The 21918-nt window shown below is 44.3% G+C and overlaps 2 protein-coding genes across 3 annotated transcripts in view; both read right to left on the reverse strand.

The window, feature by feature from the left end:
* The window catches only part of POC1B (POC1 centriolar protein B), a 107763-nt gene extending 88374 nt beyond the window's left edge, over positions 1-19389 (reverse strand). The window contains exons 1-2 of one of the 2 annotated variants that reach the window (XM_018047611.1): positions 17579-19389; positions 16821-16905 (exon numbers count right to left, since the gene is read on the reverse strand). In XM_018047611.1, the coding sequence (XP_017903100.1) occupies positions 16821-16905; positions 17579-17593 (100 nt within the window). In that variant the 5' untranslated portion in view covers positions 17594-19389. The remainder of the gene's footprint in view (positions 1-16820; positions 16906-17578) is intronic. The other variant, XM_018047612.1, reaches the window with a different exon arrangement.
* LOC102172790 (polypeptide N-acetylgalactosaminyltransferase 4) lies at positions 11166-16822 on the reverse strand. Its single transcript, XM_005679796.3, has one exon. It carries the CDS (start codon positions 16239-16241, stop codon positions 14493-14495), a length of 1749 nt encoding a protein of 582 aa, XP_005679853.1. The 5' UTR covers positions 16242-16822; the 3' UTR covers positions 11166-14492.

The raw sequence follows: 21918 nt of genomic DNA on the forward strand, positions 1-21918 counted from the left end.
GATTGTTGGTATCCGTGCTGTACAGTGTCAACTTGGAATTTGCGTTCATACATTTCCAGTGAACCACACCCTCTATAAACATTACCCCATCATTTAAAATGTCAAAGCTTGTACCTAATCACCATCTGTTTGAGATTAACTATCAGAGGGAGGAAGCTAAAAGTTTAACAAGTCTAGCCACTAAAAAAAAAATTTTTAAATTATATTCTATAACAGTAGTCCATTGTTTCAAGAAATCCTCATTAGGACAAAAGAAAGAACAAAGTCCACACTCACCTGGAGCTGAGGACATAGAATATATACTAATGGTTTGCTCTCCACAATGTCCAAAAGGGCATCAGTCGTTGCGTTGAAGAGCAATAACTTTCTGTAATCAACCCAAGCGCTCTCACTGATTTAACCAAAATCAACTATGGTTCATTAGAGGCTTGCTTTGTGAGGAATACCTTTTCTGGAAAGCATGGTATTGCCTCCGGCTTTTTACATTTGTTGTTAAATTCCCTTATCTGTTCTGTTGTGCAAGTGTGTGTGATACAGAATTCCAATATTACAGGAGTAGTTACTGAATTTCCCTCCAGCCCTTGGCCACCTGGTTCCCCTTCCTGGAGGCATATTGAACATATTTGTTTAAGCACTGAGGAGAGAAGATACTCATTGTCTTGAGTATCCTCCTATGTGCTTAAACAAACGTGGGTGTCTAGTCACATTTTTGTCTAGGTTATTTATAATTTCTTCCTCCAGTTTTATTGAGACATAGCTGACATACGACACTGTATATTTAAGGTGTACAGCATAATGATTTGACTTACATGCCTCAAATGATTACCACAATAAGTCTAGTGAACACCCATCATCTCATATAGATACAGCAAAGGAATAGGGAAGAAAATATTTTTCCCCATGATGAGAACTTTTAGGATTTACTCTTAACTTTTATATATAATGTCGGTTGGTTGATCTGTTTTGATCAGTTGCTCAGTCGTGTCCGCATCTTTGCGACCCTATGCACTATAGTCCGTCAGGCTCTTCTATCCATGGGATTTTCCCGGCAAGAATCCTGGAGTGGGTTGCCATTTCCTCCTCCAGGGGATCTTCCCAATTCAGGGATCAAACCTGCTTCTCCCACACGGGCAGGTGGATTTGTTACCACTGAGCCACTTGGGAAGCCCACATATAGCAGTACAGCAGTGTTAATTACACTTCCGCACCCCTAGCAGTACGTCTCTTACAGCTGGAGGTTTGCACCTTTTGACCACTCTCATCCAATTCCTGCTTCTCCTACCACTGCCTCTGGTAATCACAAATCTGGTCTTTTTTTTTTTTTTTCAGTTTGTTTTTTGCAGATGTTTTCTTGTTATTAGATTTAGGATACATGCATTTTGACAAGAATGTCACAAAAAGTTATGCTGTGCCCTTATCAGTGCATTGTATTAGGGTACATTTGATATCTGTTTGTCCCAATATTGGTGAGATTAACTTTGATCACTTGGTGCAGGTAATTTTTGCCTTATAAAGTTGGTGTTTTTTCCCCTTTGTAATTAATAAGTATTTTGTGGGGAAGATAGTTTAAACTATGTAAATATCATCTTCCTCAATAAACTGTCACCCACTAATTTTAGCATCCTTCAATAATTTTTGAACCCATTATTCTTTAATTTACTACTTAATGAACTAATATTTAATTCATTGATTTACTATTTTAAGGAAGAATCTTCTCTTTTTCTCCATCTATCTACTTATTCAATTGCTCATTTACATCAGTATGGACTCAGATTATTTTACTCAATGGGCTATTATCCAGGTTTATCATTATTTATTCTGATTCTCATATTGTCCCAGATTTGACTAGGAAGAGCCCCTTAAAGCTTGCCTTTGTGCTCTGATATGTGTCCATCATTCTTTGAATACTTCCTTACTTCCATAATTACAAGGTACTGCAAGATGTACTTTCCCTCCTCCAGCCCTGGTGTAGGTCTTTTTTTCCCCAAGAAGTTCTGATTCCTTTTCACAGAGAATGGCAAACTTAGAAACCAAGATCTGGCAACTATGTTTGCTCATTGCTACTGGGCTTACCAGGTGGTGCTAGGGGTAAAGAACACGCCTGCCAACACAGGAGATGTAAGAGACATGGGTTTGATCCCTGCGTCGGGAAGATCCCATGGAGGAGGACATGCCAGCCCACTCCAGTGTTCTTGCCTGGAGAATCCCATGGACACAGGAGCCTGGAGGGCTACAGTCCCCAGGGCTGAAAAGAGTTAGACACCACTGAAGCAACTTAGCACGCATGCACAAACTGCTGTGACAGCTGACGGAACTAAGACGTAAACAGAAATCTCAGAACTAAGAAATAAGATATAAATAGAAAGCGGTATCTATCTATATGCAGAAATCAAGATAAAGATATTAAGAACCATGTGTTCATATACTGGTAACTCCCATTTCAATCTAACAGCACAGAGTACATTTCAGCCCTTCGTCTTCTAACATTTGTAACTCTCCTTGCCCACGGTAAAAAGAAAAAAAACACCTGACTCACATTACACTCAATATACTTTTGTTCAAGTCTAGAGCACGCAAACAGTTTCAGAATCACTAACCCACATCCCTGCCATAAGCAGTTCTGGTCAGGGTGCATTTTACGTTTTACTCCTTTTGATCTTGTCACACTTGGTTTTATTCTTTGTCAGAGTGAAACTCCTTCAGTTGTGAACTGAGTTTTCGGGCATACCCTTTATTTCAGATGCGGTCCTGATGCCTACGGCCTGGCCTCCCTGGTGTCTCGCCTGAGGTGCTGGGAAAGATCTCCCCTCTGCTTGAGCTACAGCTTGGTCGAGCTCTACCCCGCATGGTCCCTGGGATCACCAGCCTCTTCCTCATCCTCCCCCGCCTCCTGCCTGGCAGGAAAGGATCTCCCCTAGACCCCACAGTCTCTCAAGTGCACCTCAGCCAAAACTGCAGCGGCCCCACAGAATCTGCGGCCGCCCACCTGTCTCAGCAGCTTGGCCCTGACGCAGCCATAATCAAGGCCTCCGCGGCCTCGGCTCGGCCAGGCTCGCTCTGCTCGGCTCTACCTTCCGTGGGCAGCAGGAAGAGTGCCCCTGAGAGAAAGCCAAGGCCACGCGCGACCGGGAGGGGCTCACTGTGCGCTTCCTTCTGGCAAGGACCACCGGTTCACGTTCCCTGGCGCTCAACATCCGGAAACAGTTGCCTCGTATTGTCTCATTTCACAGTCGCTTTCAGCTGGAGGGCAAGTTGGTTCCTAGTTAACTGCGGTGACTGGAGGCAGAAGTCAGCCTCAGTCTTTTTCGTAGCTGAACAGTATTCTATGGTGGCGGTGTTTGGTCGCTAAGTTGTGTCTGACTCTGTGACCCCGTGAACTGTAGCCTGCCAAGCTCCTCTGTCCTTGGAATTCTCCAGGCAAGAATACTGGAATGGGCTGCCATTTCCTTCTCCAGGGGATCTTCCAACCCAGAGACTGAACTCACATTTCCTGAATTGCAGACAGATTCTTTACCACTGAACCACCGGGGAAACCATTCTATGATGTACCTATATCTTAATTTTTTCAACCAGGTGACCACATTTAGGTTGTTTACATACAACGCTGCAATGAACATGTGTGATTTCTGATATGTACAAAATATCACTGTGATAAATTCCCTGAATAATTATTAATGGGTCAAAAAGTACATATTGTAGCAGGCCCATGTTCACCACCTAGTATCCTTCACAGCTTAAAAAATTTGGATTATATTCCTCTTAGGCCTTTTTCATTCCATAGTCAAGAGGGTCTGAAAAACTCAATCACCTCCACATAGAAACTCTCAAATTTTTCAATTATTTCAGAAGTTCCTCGATATACTTCGTACCTTCATTATGTCCGCTTTAAAACCCCCTACCAGGACAAAACTCAGCTCTCTGGTTTGAGGGCACCACGATTTTGTACTTTCTGTTGCATTTCTAGGTTCATATTGGTTTTGGGTTACAACAGAAAACACTGGATCACCTTCTTCAGGGAGATATAAACAAGAACATTTTCTAAGGAAATCTAAGGGGAGGAATTCACTGTAAATAGTTTTTTTAAGACAAGAAAAATAAAATGTAATCCCCAGACAAAGACACCACAAACCAAGAGAGAAGTAAGAGAGACGGTTGCACAATACAAAGACAATATTCTAACCATAACTAGATAAACTTTAATATCCTATCTAATTCTTTCAGAATCAGCTTGTCCAATCCAAGCACTATGTAATAGTATTGATATAATTAAGTGATGGCACTAACTCAAAATTCCTCTGCCATGAATAGGGAATAATTTTCCTGCTAGCTGACACGAAGTAATTAGCCTGTTAGTAGTGTAAGCAGAGTCTCAAAGAAACTGTGGCTGCTTTAAAAATAATCTTTAGTAATGACAGTATGGAGAAATTTAATTTATTCAAACTCTCCATGAGGGTTGAGGAGCTTAACAACGCAAACCCTTCTGGAGTTGTCACTAAGGGCCAAATCCTTTTGAGAACTTGGTAAACATCCTTTTACTTAATCCTCACAAGGAGGTAGGTGACTATCATCACCCCTTTTTTACGGATGAGGAAATGAGGCTTGGTGAGGTGAAGTAACTTGCCCAGGGTCGTAAACATAGAAAGGAGTAGAGTTTAACCCAGGTCTGTCAGACTCCAGGGCTTCCCCGGCGGCTAGGTGGTAGAGAATCTGCCTGCCGATGCATGAGACATGGGTTCGATCCCTGGGGTGGGAAGATCTCCTGGAAAAGGAAATGACAAACCACTCCAGTATTCTTGTCTTGGAAATTCCATGGACAGAGGAGCCTGGTGGTCTACAGTCCACCCACTGGGGTCTCAAAAGAGTCAGACACAACTTAGAGACTAAACAACAACAATCAGACTCCACATCCACATCCCTTTAACCAAGAACCCAAGCTCGGGATTTACATATTATCCCCACTGGAATTCCTGGGGACCTTGTTGAAAACGTGTGTTTCTAGTAAGCTACATTCTCCAGAGTGAAACCCAGGAGCCTGAACTTTTGGCCACTTTCTCCCTTACTTCTGAAGAATATGGAGATCTGAGAAAGACCACACTCTGCTCCTGCCTCTCAGTGCGTGCCTGAGGTCACTTCAGCACTGGGAGCAAGAGTTAAAACCTGTAACAGTAGGAGGAGCTTCAGTAAAAGTTGCTACACAGGTTGCCATCAAGAACCAGAATAACAGGCTTCCCTGGGGGTTCAGGGGTAGAAAAAGTGCCTGCAGATGCAGAAGATGCAGGTTTGATCCCTGGGTCAGGAATATCCCCTGGACTGGGAAGTGGCAACCTGCTCCAGCATTCTTGCCTGTAGAATTCCACGCATAAAGGAGCCTGGTGGGCTACAGTCCATGAGGTCTCAAAAGAGCCAGACACAATTCAGCAACTAAAAACCAGAAGAGAAAAAGAATTTCTGGCAAACTTCAATTACGGTTTCACTGCCAGGAAAATAAAATTCACAGTTTCATTCTGCCTCTATTCAGTAAGAAAAGGGGTAAATAAAATTGTTCTACACCATCATTTACTGTACAAACACCCCAGAGATGAAACAGGGAATAAGCCGATGACAGAGCCACCCTGAACACAAAAAGAAGAAAGGCTGATAACGTCAATGCTAAAACACATCATTTTAATTGGAAACTTCTAACATGCAGCTCAGATTGTGCACGTCACATGAAAATGCTCTTAAACTCTTCTAATGTTTGTGTAAACTTGAGTGCAGCCTCTGGGAAACTGAGCTAAGGGGAGAGTGTGGCTCCAGAAGCTGACTGGAGATCGGGCTCAGCCAGGCTCTGCTGCTTACCAGCTACACCGCTTTAGCTAACTTACTCAGCTTCCAGTTTCCGCCTCCATAAGAGGGATGACATTCACAAGTTATCATCTGCTCCTATCCTCTCCCCTCTGATTGCCCCCCATCCTGTGAAACCCAAGAGCCCACCGCCTTCTGAGAGGCTGCTGAGTATACATAAACCCACTGCACCTCCCCTTCTGTTTCCTCTCGTCATGCCTTCAGCGCCACTGCCGCCAATCACGCTGCACTCTCGCTCCCATGACGCTCGGGATGCTCCCTGGGCTGACCCTGGTACTCACACTTGCTCTCCTTCCCCAAAGCTATCACCTGGCCAGAGAAACACCACTTATGAGACCTCTCTTGTACACACACCCCCCTCTCTGAAAGTCCCCCCTCCTACTTACACGTTGACTTTGCTTGGGGACATCAAGCTCCCTGAAACCCTCCCAAGCGACATGCATTTTCACACTTCACCTACCTGAGGTCACAGTCCTTCTCTCTGTTCCAAGTCTTGGTATTATTAGTTCACTCAACAGATATCTCAGCCCTACCACATGTAAGGGCAGGGTGGCTGGGGTGGGGGGAGTCCTGAGTTACAAAATGGGCAAAAATCTCTAAACAGGGAGCTTCAATTTAAGCAGAAAAGAGGGCAACAAGTCAACAAGCAAGGCTAACGTATCAATTTAAATTGTGCTAAGAGGCATGAACGATATAAGCAGGATGTCATATGAGAATTTTTTGTGGGCACAGAATACTTAATTCAGGTGAAATAATCAGTGGGATTTTAAATGGAGTTATGAAGGACACAAAGGAACCAGCCAAGCAGAATGAGGTAGTGAAGAACATTTGGGATCAAGGGGACAACCAGGCCTCTCTGAAGACCTTTTCTTCCATGTGTCTTCAGCATCCTGCTCCGGTGGTCACACCCTGGATGTTATCACAAGCAGCGCCAACACTCCTCTGATTACTAACTGAAACCCACTATCCTTAACAACATGCTTTCCTTATAGCTTGCTTGTTCACAGCTTCTATCTTATCCAGAACTCCAATGCACTGACCTGCGTTCTCCACTGAGGCTTTCTTTCACTATCTTCATTTCACTCTCCAATTAGTAGTCTTCATTTCTTTCCTTGCCCAGTTTATAAACCCTTTCTTGCACATATATTTAGTCCTTTGACTTGTCTCCCTCCCTTCAAATTCCTCTGGCAAAATCTCAGTCACTCAGCCTTTTCTGGACTGTACACAAATTCTGTATTTGTGACAGAATTGCTAGACACACTCCAAGGAAGACCAGGAACAATACAAATTCAAGACTGCTCATTTCACAGGGACCTGTCTACACTGCTCGGTGGCGCTCAATTCTGCAATAATTCCCTCCCCCACTCTCTCTAATGACTAACATATTCTCTGTTTTCCACGTTTTTACCCTACTCTATCTACACCTCGGCTTTCATAATTCCCTGCTATAGGGGCATTCCCTCCTATTCTTCTAACCATTCCTCCTTGGATTCTTGTTATTTCCCCTTCTGACCCAAAGGCTGGAGATTTTTGTATGTGTGCACACTCAGTCGCTAAATCGTGTCTGACTCTTTGCAGCTCCATGGACTATAACCTGGCAGGCTCCTCTGTCCATCGGATTTCCCAGACAAAAATACTGAGGTGGGTTGCCATTTCCTTCTTTAGGGGATCTTCCTGGACTAGGGAATTAACCGCAGATTCTTTACCACTGAGCCACCTGGAAACGGGCCATTTGCCCTCATTGTTCTGTTTTTCCCAGGTGACTTTATCTATTCCATGACTTTAAACACTATTCATATGCTAGTAACCCTAGCTTGAAGACCACCGTCTTAGTTTGAAGCACCATCACCTGCTGATATTACTATAATGGCTCCTAACTGATTTTTCTACTCACAATAGTTCAATCCACATAGAAACCAGAGTGATTGTTTCGAGGTGTGAATCAGATTGTGTCATTCTCTCCCTTAAAATCCTTCAACAGACTTCCATGAGTCTCAGAACAAAAGCCTAAAACATGGCTTCTGTCTCAGTTTCCTGCGGCTGCTATAACCAAGGACCGTAACTTTGGAGCCTTAAAACAACAGAAATTTATTCTCTCACAGGTCTGGAGGCCGGAAATCCAAAATCCAAGTGTTGGCAGGACCACACTCCCTCTAAAGGCTCTAGAGGTTTCATTCCTTGCCTTTTCCAGACTCTGGTGCCTTCAGGATCTCCTTTGGCTGGTGGCTCTATCATTGCAATTTCTGCCTCTGGTTTCCTGTGACCTTCTCCTCTTATCTCTCTGTATGTCTCATTTAGGGCCCACCCAGGTAGCTCAGGAGGAGCTCTGCTCAAATCCCGCAAAGACCTTTTCTTTCCAATGAAGTCACACTTACGGGTTCCAGGCATCAAGACAGGGACACATCTTCGGGAGGGTTGCCGTTTAACCCGCTGCAGCCTCTTAAGACTCAGTGAGCTGCTTCTGCCTGCCCTGCAACCACACGTCTGGAAGCTTTCTTCACCTCCCAGAGCCTGTTGTTTATAGGCTCTACCCATCCAGGCCTTCTTTTATCTCCTTGATCAAGGACAAGCTCTTTCCCACTTGGAATTTTTGCTTATGCTAATCTCTCTCCAGGCTTCCTTGGTGGCTCAGTGGTAAAGAATCCGCCTGCCAATGCAGGAGATGCCGGTTTGATAGCTGGGTTGGGGAGATTCCCTGGAGAAGGAAATGGCAACCCACTCCGGTATTCTTGCCTGGGAAATCCTATGGACAGAGGGCAGGCTACAGTCCACAGGGTCGCAGAAGAGTTGGACACAACTTTGTGACTAAACAACAACAAATTCTGCCTCTAGCCTTTGCCTAGCTAGCTCCTCCTTCAGGCCTTGAGTTGACTCTAACACAGAGAGAAATGTTCTTTGACCCCCATAAACTTTAGTATATTGCCCCAGTTACCATCCTTCAAAGAACCCTGTTCCTTTTCTTCACCACAAGTTGTATCTGCACATGATTTGTGCTTACGTGTTAATATCTGCGTCTATCACTGGACCACGAATTCTTCATACCATTGTAAGAAGCACATCTGTTTTGCACACTTCTGTATGAACACCCAAGCAGAGGATAGTACCTGACAAACAGCAGAACTAAATTAAGGAAAAAGAAAAAAGTAAGTAGAATACCTCCTATTCCTTTTTGAAAGAGGATCACATAAGTATAGATAAATGAGTTAGAACGATGGTCAGGCAGTGGAGGACACTGCTGGCCCACGGGAGACATCCTTGCCCAGCCAGCCTAGAAATGATCAAGCTGGGCAGAAAAGGAAAAGCAGTACCCGACTACTAGAGTTAGGACTTCTCTAGCCTCCAGTTCTGCCACAGACAGCTATATACTCTGTCCGGAACTCATTTCACTTTTTATAATAATCTCTATTTCCTGTTCAAAAGGATTGATTGAGGTTTTTCTGAACTTTTAGGGAAAAAACTCCAGTACAAACTAATTTCTACCTGTAGCCTAATTCTAAGCTAGGAGGTGCACAGATTTATCTAACTTCCTTAATTATGCTGAATTACAGCATGACTCAAGCATTAACAACAAATACTACTGGGCTGGTTTAAAGTCTAGTATGCACGGAGGGGCTTCCCTCATAGCTCAGTTGGTAAAGAATCTGCCTGCAGTACAGGAGACCCGGATTTGAAAGCTGGGTCAGGAAGATCCTTTGGAGAAGGAAATGGCAACCCACTCCAGTTTTCTTGCCTGGAGAATCCCACAGACAGAGGAGCCTGGCAGGCTATAGTCCATGCGGTTGCAAGAGTCAGACACGACCTACCGACTAAACCACCATCCACCAAAGGACAGAGAAAAGAGCAGTCTTTTCTGAGACGCGTGAAATTCCCCAGCCACTTTTTCTCCCCTGAAGTTTTGCTTTTTCTAACTGAGATACAATTCATCTACCACAAATTTATCCTTTTAAAGTGTACGATTCAGTGTTTTGTTCAAAGTTGTACAACCACAGTCACCATCTTATTTCAGAACATTCTCACCACCACCATCACACCCTCCAAAAAGTCCACCTTCATGAGCAATCAGTCTCTATTCCTGCCTCCTCCAGGCCCTGGCAACCACTAATGTTCTGACTTTAAGGATTTTCCAGTCTTTTTTTTTTTAATGTTAATGAAACTGAAACACAGAGAGATGAAATGATTTGCATAGGGTTGCAGCCACTTAGAAACTTACCAGCAAGATTATTATCACTCCTTACTAGGGAGATCACAACACACATGTTTAGGGTAAGTTTTTAAACTATACATAAAAGGAAAAAACCAAAAGATCAGTGAAAATATATTTAGCTTGACTATGCGCATGCATGCTTAGTCGTGTCTGACTCTTTGTGACCCTGTGGACTGTAGTCCTCCAGGCTCTTCTGCCCATGGAATTCTCCAGGCAAGAATACTGGAGCGAGTTGCCATTTCCTCCTCCAGAGGATCTTTCCGACCCAGGGATCGAACCTTGTATACTGTGTCTCCTGCGCTGACGGGCGAATTCTTTACCATGAGCCACCTGGGAAGCCAACTTGACTACACATACCTTAAATAAGGCTGCAAGACACCTGAAATATAAGGCAGAGTCCTGAGACTGGCGATGCTCAGGCAGTGTGTCATGCCAGGGACTGGCAGGATTACTAAAAGAGGAAGAAAGATACTACTGGTGGACAGGAATTGTGCTTAGGGACAGGGTAATACAGACAGAAGGTTGAGGGAAGTGTGACGCTATGCAGGTTACAGGACAGACATATTTCTTTTTGGCCCAGGGTTTTTAATGTTGTGTTAATGTGCCCACGTGTCCACTTGCTTCCTTTTATAGTGCTCCCAATTTGTCCCGGAGATTTCTGATCATTTCCAGTTTGTTTATGAGTAGTTAATGCATAAGACTTCCCTGGTGGCTCAGGAGGTAAAGTGTCTGCCTACAATTTGGGAGACCTGAGTTCAATCCCTGGGTGGGGAAGACCCTCTGGAGAAGACAATAGCAACCCACTCCAGTATTCTTGTCTGGAAAATCCCATGGTTGGAGGAGCCTGGTAGACTACAGTCCATGGGGTCACAAAGAGTTGGACACGACTGAGCTACTTCACTTTACTTTAGTGCATGAACAGTGTTAGAACCACTAAAGAATCCTTGCTACCTAATGGCACTTTGCAAAATAGTACATGGAATTCAACTTTTTAAATATTCTACTGTCTCCATTTGTCAAATAAGTAAAATGATAACAAGTTTACCTTACTCCTATTACCAGCTGTAAATGTGTACGTAGAAAGAGTGATCCCAGAGACTAAAACCATCAGAATCCATTTGCAAAAATAATTAGGCATATGTTTTATTTTACATGTCTTAATCAATATTGCAAATATCATTAACAAAAGGAAAAAAGGACAGAAATCGCTCATCATACACCAAAAAATTCATTGTTCAAAAGAGATTAATCTGAATCTCAACATTCTTTGTGCTCATTTAATATTATTAAAACATCAATTCGAAAGGACAAACAAGTCAAAACTAAGTATTTTATTAACTAAAATTGAGACCCTAAATCAACTACACAACTGAAAATTAACCTACCATCAATCTAGAAAAGTTTTATTTGTGGACATATAATGAATACTCAAGAGCCTACTACTGGGTGCAGAGACAAATTTTCTTTTACAAACAAGTTATTTTGAGTTATAGAGACTCTGTAGATGACTAGATTATCATTGTTTTTAAACGGCTGCTAAAAATGACTATTTAGAGAATCAACCTATTCACAGAATTGAACACTAAATAACATCAGTTCAGTCCAGTCGCCAATGATCATTTAAAGTTGAAATTCTTGTCTACCAAATTTTTATAACACTTTTTAAGCATGTAAATTAACTTAAAAGACCTGTTAATTATATATAGCAAAAGAGCTTTGGTATCAATAAATCAGAAGTAGGAAATCAAGTATACCTTGTAGTTTTACAGTGTGTTTTAGGAATTAAATTGGAAATGCCTACATATGAAAATGGAAATATCTCATTCTTTTATTACCTACATTATTATGAAGAATGAACCACCCACTTATTCTGAATTACTGATATAAATAAAACACGAGCCTAAAATTTCTTATAAAAAGATGAATGGGTCACACCCTGCAATTTAGGCAAAAGGTAAATAAAGAATTCAGTGCTTTACTTTTCAATGCTCCCTTTTTCTTTTGATGAGAGCAGAAAGATTCTAAGATAAAAATAATTCCAATAAATACAGCTAGAATACATCAATCTCAGCACTCCCATCTGATAGGGGGCTAAGAAGAACAACCACCTGCCAATGCAGGAGACACAGGTTCGATCCCTGGGTCGGGAAGATCCCCTGGAGAAGGAAATGGTGACCCACTCCAGTATTCTTGCCTGGGAAATCCCATGGGCAGAGGAGCCTGAAGGGCTACAGTCCATGGGGTCACAAATAGTCGGATATGACTAAGCGACTGAGCATGCAAGAAGAACAAACAAAAATAAATAAAAAGAGAAGAGTGATTTTTAAAAACCAAAAGGCAGATTGAGTAAGGGGTGAGGGTGGGTTTAGTAGAATATCTGCTGCCAATGAATGAATTCCGAGCACTATTACAAATTCTTCCTAAATTACACCCAAGGGCATGCACATGACACACAGAATCTAAACAATTCTTTGCTACATAACATATGGAAAATTATTAACACATTTTTATTTTATGAAACAAAAGAGAAACAAAATATACAAAGCAATATTACTGCTTGAAAAGGTTATTCTAAAAACTTTTGTTAAATTTAGGTTTTGCCAAGTTCCTACTCTCCAAGTAGTCAAGTAGACACCAAAAACAACTTCTGAGTACTGTGGACTGATCCTTTATGGAGCATGCATTTTTCACAAGTCTACAGCAAAATGAACTAGTTAAGATTTAATTCTGAATTCAGCCTGTGATTGATTTCTGGATATAACACTGGAATAAAAACAGTAAAAGTAACTTTTTAAAAATAGGTTTACTTCTCACATAAATTAGTTTAGAAAATGTTAATGTTCTTAACCCAAAAGATTCCTTTCAGAGTTTGAAAGATCAAAGAATAAAAAACAAAATTGGTTCAGCAATTTCCAAAATAAAATGAATACAAACACTGGCCACAACTTTCCACTCAATCCAAAAAAAACCACTTCAGCTGAGCTCAGCTCACTTAATTTTCAAAAACCATTTCTTTTTCCCAGCTTCATACCTGGAATTACCGTTCCTCAACAACATTACCTACGTTAGCAGGGAGGAGATAAAAGTGTTGTAAAGATTGCACCGTCACTGAATGTACAAGCAGGACATTCCAGAGCAGGAGGGAATCTTCAAGACCTGCTCCAGCACCCACATTTTACAGATGAGAAAACTGAGGCCCAAAATGAGTCATTTAATCAAATGACTTGACCAAAGCCACATTGATTGGCTGAGCCATTCATTCAGCCAGTCATGCATTCACCCACAATTACTGACAGCTATCTCGGCGCCAGGTCTGGGACTCCGTGCAAAAAAAAAGCTGTAAGGCCCCATCCACCATTGCAGAGGCTATCCTTCCCCTTGGAAAATCTTAAGATCGACCCTTAGAAGTCCTCATCAGCAAGAACTCTGTAGGAATTGCACTGACTTTGTCAAACAGGTCTCACTTTGAGTTCACAAGTTTCAGTAAACACAGTTGGCCTCTACTGTGTTTATTTTAAGCGATTATTAAGCGTTTACTCTAAGTGATTAAGCATTAACAAAGAGAAGCACAGTATTCTGAATGAGTCCCTTTCTGATACATTCAAAGTTTAATGAAGTGCAATCAGAAAATACCCCATATACACAAACAAGTTCACAGAGGACAGCTTACAAAATCAGAGCGATCTGAGGTATCAACATAGAGCAGTTAAGTCTAATAGCTCAATCCCCTCAATTCCACAAAGTGTGGAATGTAAGTGATTCCCATTTCATTCAGATGTGGGTATATTTTTCTGAGATGTCTGTATGTTAGGAAGACCTCTAAACTCAATTCCAATTCACATCCAGTGACAAGATAACTAAACCAGGCCTTTCTCCTGAAGAGTAACTTTCCTTGATTTCTATTTGAATAACAGAAAATTAGAATAAAAAAACTAAATAAAACCTAAAATTTCATGTGCTGACTAAAGGAAATTCAAATTCTATGTACAACAAAAATAGCAACAGCTTGAACTGCACATTTCTGAGTTTTTCGTTTTTTTCTTTTTAATGAGATGTGCAGTGAACTTACCCATCAACATAAATCATCCCTCATTTTGCTTGGACTTTTATATTCTTTAAGATTAAGTCTGGCACTTAAATGTTTTGTGTATCTCAAGTCACAGTCGAGTCAACTTCTTTAAGAAGTAAGAGAACATACTGACAAAGCTCTTAAATAAAACAACCCCAAAATAAGGCACTTTGAAATATTAAACAACAGCTGTTTACCCAGTTTCAGTGGTTTTTTTTTTTTTTAACCAAAACGCTCCGCCGCTTTTACAGAGGTCTTACAGATGACCACTGGGTGAATGTTGATGAAATAAATCTTCACTGAGGCTCTCTGAAGGCTGACTCCCCTGAAGCTATTGTCAGTTCAGGACCAAAGCACTCATCAAAGTATGCTCATCTATGTCTCAAACTTCCAGATTTGATTTTTATCCAAAGCATCACAAGTTCTCATCTGAACATCGGGCCGGCCCTCGGGTGTCCGGTAAGCACTAAGACACAGTCCTGAGTGGGGATGAAAAATGGTTCCATCTTCTTTAAAATGCCAAATAATGTTTGCTGGGATAGGAAACCCATCTTTGGGACAATTTTGCATTCCCACATGCTTTTTTAGCTCGGGAACTTCTGCACATAACTCCGTCACCGAATTAAACCTTATTTCTTTGTTGGAGGTATACTCAAAGAATTGATTGCCTCCTTGACCGTGGCACCCAAACAGGGAAAGGTTAGCACTTGTGGGGTTGTTGTCAGGAGCATTATAATCTAAACATTCAGAAGAGATCCCAATACTGCGAATAGCTCCATGCCAGCCTGGCCTATCCTCTGGAACGTGCAAAGTAGAAAACACATTTTTCAAATACCAGTCAAAGCTCTTGCACCTCAGCCTTTCCCGTAGTAATTTTCTTTCAGAAATATCACCATAAGCTTCTTTCCTTGCTGGAGGGTTTCGGTTGTAGAAATGCTCTTTGTACTCGTCCATCCAGACTTCCGCTGCCCGAGCAGTATTCTGCAGGAAATTGGGCCGAGCATATGGTGCCCGCTTAGGGAATACGTGGCCCACGTGGGAACACGGGTGGATCTCCAGTTTACCTCCACACTGCCACACCCTGAAAGACAGCTCCAGGTTTTCACCTCCCCACACTTCCATCCCAGTGTCATAAGTTCCAAGGTACTGAAAATACTTCTTGCTGACCGCAAACAGTCCTCCGGCCATGGTGGGCGATCTGAATGGTTCAATTCTTGATTTACGCCTGTCCCTTTCATGTTTAGGGACAGAATGCCACTGGAATGTTAGACGCCAGTCGAACCCACCAATCATGGGTTCCCCAGTCTGCATATAGAATTCAAAAGTATTCCAGTCGATGGTGTCTATAACAGGACAAATGACCACTGTTTCATCCTTATGAATCCTTTCCAAAAGTGGCTCCAGCCAACCAGTATTACACTCACAGTGACAATCCAGGAAAGTCAGGACATCGCCAGTGGCAAAAGTGGCCCCAATCAGACGGGCCCTCACCAGCCCTTCCCGCTTGTTCGTTCTAATCAGGCGGACTCTATCCAGATTGCTGACGTAAGCTTCAAGCTGTGTCTTCAAATACACTCTGTCGCTCAAGTCATCGACTAAGATGATCTCCTTCAGAAGGACTGCAGGAGAAGTTTCTAAAACACTGTGGATGGTGCGAAGTAAAGTCGACCAGGCTTCGTTATAGAAAGCGATGATGACAGAAGTGGTGGGAAGTCTCCTGTAGTTAAACTTCTTGGACTTACACTCATACATTCTTTTATCCTCTATGTGGCGGTGCAGGGAAATCCTGTCACTGAGGTAAATGTTAATGGCATATCTCTCAATGAGTTCCTCTTGCTGCTTCAGTTCACTCTCGCTGAGCTGGAGTTTGCTGGCTTTCCCCCACTCCCCAAGGGCACGGGAATCTGCAGGGGGCTTCTCATACAGCGGTCGAGACAAATCCACTGCTTTCTTCCCCGGCTCTGAGAGCTGTCTTGACCCCGGTTCCCGGGCACCGCCGGCTCGTAAGGAGGCATGGAAAGTGGAGACGGAGAGTTCCACCAGGAGGTAGGCCACTGTTAGGAGCGCCAGCAGCAGGCAGCTTTTGCGTGCCCACGTCCACCTTACGGCCATCCGGATCTTCATGGCTGGGGCGCGGACGCGGCCACCAGAGTCACCGCGCGCAGGGGAAGGGCTGCGGGACCCGCCGCTTGAGCTCCGGGCTCAGGTAGGAGCGAACTTCCGAGCAGGTCCCTCTTTTCATGCAGGCGTTCGGCTCCTCGGCAGTCGCGGGGGCTTCCTGGGGGTCACCTGGGACCTCCGCGGGGCTCGGCCTCCGGTGCAGCCCCAACTCCTCTCTCCCCACTTCCTCCTGCCTGCCTCACAACTTTTCACAAACTCTACAGCCAACAACACCCCACCCGCCCCGGGCAGAGGACAAACCCCTCCCCTTCCCTCTTCCTCCCCCTGGTGGCGAGTTCGCGCCAGTGGTCGGCCAGGCCCGGGCCCAGGCCTGTGGGCGACTCTGCGGGGCCGGGGGCGGGAGCACCAAGGTGACCCCGGACTCGGGTCCACTCCCGCTCCAGCTGCATCTCGGCCGCTCTCCACACGATTCTACCCATATGGGTCCTCAGTCGTGATGATCCCGGGGACCCAGCGTGGACGGGCGGCAATCCTACCGATTGAGCGTCTCATCACAAAAAAAGAAAAAAAAAGAAAACTTACCAAGTTGTTTGCCGTTGGGGCTAAAGTCCACGGAGGTGATCGCAGCTTTGTGGCCCTTAAAGTAACGCTCCAGAACCGGGTCCTCCTGGGAAGAAAAGTTGTCAAGTTTTGAAAGCAGGTGCAGACCTCGAATGTGGGGGGGTCGGAGAGGAGCGCGGTCCCCTCCTGCGGGAGCCGGCCCGGGAACGGCCACATCGGTGGAGAGTTGTTGGGGAGCAGCAGCACCCCGAAAGAGCACGCGCGGCCGCAGCTAATTGGGGTGTACGCCGAGCAGCAGCCTCCCCCCGCAGAGCCGGCGGAATCCCCGCTCGCGCTGCCCAGAGGCGGGCGCCCGCCGGAGACCACCTGGGCAGAGCGATTGAAATGCACGTTCCGGGGCCCCGCCCGCAGGCTCGCGGTCACAGGTGCGAGGCGGAGCCCCCCGGCTTCGGTACTTTTCAAAAACCTCCCAGGTGATTCTGACGCAGGCGCTCCACGGAAACCCTAAGAGAATTCGGGGGAGGGGGGGGCATGGGGCCGCCGGGGCGGTCGGAGCTCGGGGAGGAGCGCCCGGGGCTCCGCCAGGGCTCGGCGCTCCCGGTGCCCCGGGGGCAAGGGATGAGTCACGGGCGCCCCGGGGCGAGGGGCGCGGAGCTCGCGGGTCGGGACTCGGCTGAGGACGCCTGCCTCCATGCCCCACCAGGTGCGGGTGTAGCCCCGACCTGGCTCCCCAACCCGCGGGACCGGCTCCAGGGAGGCGCACCGCAGCCCGTCCTTACCGGGGAGGAGGCCATGGGGGAGCGCTCAGCTCCCGGCTCCTGCCCGCAGGGGGAACCGGGGGGGAGGGAGGGGGCGGGGTAGGAAGGGGGACCGTGCGGTGCCCGGAACCGTCCGCCCGGAGCGGCAGCGCCTCCCGGTCACTACAACAACGGCGCCCCAGTCAAACCCCGCGCTCCAGGCGTGGCCAGCCGAGCCCCGAGGCTGCGCCCGCGCCGCGAAAAGCCGGACCTCCGCCACCTGGCAAGGCGGACGCCCGGGGATCAGGTGTCGTCACACATCAAAGCCAACGTTTGCTAACACCTGAGCTCCCCCCGGCTTGATACCAGAAGGAGGGTAGTAACCGATATAGGTGGGAGACCGATTGTTGGGAGAGGGTAAGGAACCTGTGATCGATGCAATCAGAATTCTATTACGCGTTAAAGAGACAGCGCGCGCGAATTTGAAGCAGGTCCCGCACAGCTTATTTTTGATGCGGAAGACAGTTTGATCTGAAATGAGACGGCTTGCTATTTATTCATATACACAAAAGAAGTAAATCTCTGGAGGACAGACTTGAATTTGTTTAATCACTATTTTTCACACACGCCCAGAGTGTTATAAATGTAGATGCTGGATAAAAGTGATGAATGAATGAACGGATGTTTTCCATCCATTTAAGGTTTTTCTGCTGTGTTTCTGTTTCAGTCTCGTTTGCCTGTGCTTTAGAGCTGCAAATTGATACAGTAGCATATTTGAGGTCTTTAGGAAGACTTAGAAACATATTTTTTGTTCTGTTTAAATTATCCGGCCACATGGTAACTATAGACATTGCTACAGTAGACTTTCCTACGTAGAGTATCATTTGAGCTTCAGCAACGCTGCGAAGTTGATAGGAAATGTGGCCGACCTTTAGAGATTATACACTTGATTCTTAGACATTTTGATTTAATTATCAAAAGTTACACAAAGACAGCTCTTCCAGTTTCCAAGTCCGTATCCTTTTTTACCCTGTTACAAAGCTTGAAGGACTCAGCTGAAAGTTACATATAGCATAAAGATTCTTGGCAGCAAAAGATGGGATAATAGACCACAGCTGGTAAGATACACTGTCTTTACAAATGAAAGGCATACTACACTATTACATATTTTCTAACTCGTTGAATTTAGTTGTAATGAATACTGTACATAGCAATCAAGCAAATTTAGACTGAAATATTAGTTCAAGTATATGTTTGTTGAATATCTCCAGGATATTTGGCAGTGAGGGATACAAAAGTGACTGAGATATTTTCCCCGCCTCTGAGAACTCAACAATCTAGGTTTCTGAGTTTCATGTGTTAGCATGCATAATGATGGTTTTAGGGGACCTCAGTCTCAAAGATGCTGATTCAGCATATATGAAGTGGAATCAAGGACCCTACAGATGTATTAATAATAAGCCTCTTAGGTGATTGCCTTGGGAGTCTCAGCTGTGTACACTGAGAAACATCACTCTAGTCTAGGAGGTGATGTGTCAAGATTGTTGATACTAGCAATTTATCAGCAAACTGCGGCAGGACTCTAAGCTTTGCTGCTTATTTCCAGTCCAGGTTTGACTTTAAAAGAAAAAAAAAAAAAGACCAACATATTAAAAAAATAATGCTGGATGCTTGTGGGAACGTAAAAGGAAATATAGCAGTTCCTAAAAATTTAACCCTGAGGTATATACCCAAGTGTATTAAAAACAGGGACTGGAACAGATACTTGTACACCAATATTCATAGCAGTATTATTCACAATAACAAATAAGTGGAAGCAATTCATGTATCCAACAGATATATCAATAAATAAAATGTGATACATACAATGCACTGTTACTCAGTCATAAAAAGGAATGAAATTCTGATACATGCTGCAACATGCTATGTGGTGCTTAGTTGATCAATTGTGTCCAGCTTTTTTTGACCCCGTGGACTGTAGCCTGCCAGGCTCCTTTGTCCCTGGGGATTCTCCAGGCAAGAATACTGGAGTGGGTTGCCATGCCTTCCCTCCAGGGGATCTTCGCCACCCAGGGATTGAACCCAGATCTCCCACATTGCAGGCGGATTCTTTACCATCTGAGCCACCAGGGAAGCCTGCTGCAGCGTGGGTGAACCTTAAAACATTCTGTTAAGTGAAGAGGCCAAACACAGAAGAACATATACAGTATGATTCCACCTAGTGAGGCACCTCAAATATGTGGATTCATGGAGACAGACAGTAGAATGGAGGTTCATAGAACGGACTGGGGATAAGGAAGAATGGAAAGTCACTGTTTAACAGATGTGGAGTTTCTGTTTGAAGTGATGACATTCTGGAAATAGTGGTGATTGTTACAAAACATTGTGAATATACTTAATGCCATCGAACTGTACACTTAAAATAGTTAAAATGGTAATACTTATGTCTATCTGACTACAATAAAAATAATAGAATACATAATAATTCTGAAAACTCTGAGGACCTCAAAATTTCTCAAAGTCAAGATATATCTAATATTGGGTTCGGCAGATTAACAGAAAAAGTTGGAGATGTATAAACTAGCTCAAAAAAAGAGAGAAATTTTTTAGGTATGGGTTTTTCTCTAAGTCTCTTAGTTAAAGGAGATTCCCAGGTGACAGGCTTCCCTGGTGGCTTAGGGGTAAAGAATCCACCTGCGAATGCCAGAGACATGAGTTTGATCCCTGATCTGGGGAGATCCCACACGCTGTGGAGCAGCTAAGCCCGTGTGGCACACCTACTGAGCTTGTGCTCTGGAGCCGGGGAGTCACGTCGACTGAACTCAGGCGCGCCCTGGAGCCCATGCTCCGAAACAAGAGAAGCCGCCGCAGTGGCAAGCCCCGCGCACCCCAGCTGGGGAGTAGCCCCTGCTTGCCGCAGCTACAGGAAAGCCCGCGCAGCCGAAGACCCAGCACAGCCAGAAGTAAATTTAAAAGAAGTTTCCCAGGTGACGCAGTTGGTAAAGAATCCACCTGCCAGTGCAGGAGACCGAAGTGATACATGTTCAATCCCTGGATCAGGCATATCCCCTGGAGGAGAAAAAGGCCGCCCACTCCAGTATCATCACCCAGAAAATCCCATGGGCAGAGGAGCCTGCCGGGCTACCGTCCATAGGGTGGCAAAGGGTCAGTCACGACTGAACATGCACACTTGGTTAAAAATAAATTCAACTTTTTTTCCAATTATCAAAAAATGAATATGAATAGAAAAAAAATCACAGATTGTCCCATCACTTAAAAGCTGCTTTAAACATTTTTATTCAAGTACCTATGATACGCTCACCACATGCCAGGTACTCTTCTAAGTACCTTAAAATTTTTGACAAATCTCGTAAGAATCTGATTTTCAGTTCAGTTCAGTCGCTCAGTCGTGTCCGACTCTTTGCGACCCCGTGAATCGCAGCACGCCAGGCCTCCCTGTCCATCACCAACTCCCAGAGTTCACTCAAACTCACGCCCATCGAGTCAGTGATGCCATCCAGCCATCTCATCCTCTGTCGTCCCCTTCTCCTCCTGCCCCCAATCCCTCCCAGCATCAGAGTCTTTTCCAATGAGTCAACTCTTCGCATGAGGTGGCCAAAGTACTGGAGTTTCAGCTTTAGCATCATTCCTTCCAAAGAGCACCCAGGACTGGTCTCTTTAGAATGGACTGGTTAGATAATATTAATTTTTTTCTTCCAGTTTTGTTGAGATCTAACTGCATCACAGCACTGTATAAGATTAGGGCATACAACATAATGAGTTGGCTTTCATACATGATGAAATGATTACCACAGTAAGTTTAGTGAACATCCATCATCTCATATAGATAAAACATTTTAAAAAATTTATTTTCCTTGTGATGAGAACTCTTAAGATTTACTGTCTTAACTCATATATAATATATATCAGTGTTAATTATATTAGTCATGTTGTACATTATATAGAGATGATATTTTTCCTATTTCCCTTGTACAGATGAGGAAATGGACATGCAGAGACATTAAGTTGCTTAGTCACAGGCACACAGCTAGGATGTGGAAGAATTTTAGATTTTAGTGGGGTGCTTCCAGATGCCACCTCTTAATCGCTAAGTCATGATGCCATTTTTTGTGATTGCAAGCACATTAAAAATATGTAAAATTCTGTATCCTACCTAACACTTTTCCCGGGAAGTTTTACAAAAAGCAAGAAATATAACACCGCCTTTATTTCCATTCCACTGGCCTCATTTATTACTCCAAACTGCCCTGTCCATTATTTTCCATATTTACTTTTATTTCTTTTTTGCTATTCCTAAACTTTGCAAATAGCAAAAGCTCAAAGGTCAGTTCAGTTCAGTCACTCATTCGTGTCCAACTCTG

This window comes from Capra hircus, chromosome 5 (assembly GCF_001704415.2).
Source record: "Capra hircus breed San Clemente chromosome 5, ASM170441v1, whole genome shotgun sequence".
In the NCBI taxonomy this organism is placed as follows: Eukaryota; Metazoa; Chordata; class Mammalia; order Artiodactyla; family Bovidae; genus Capra; species Capra hircus.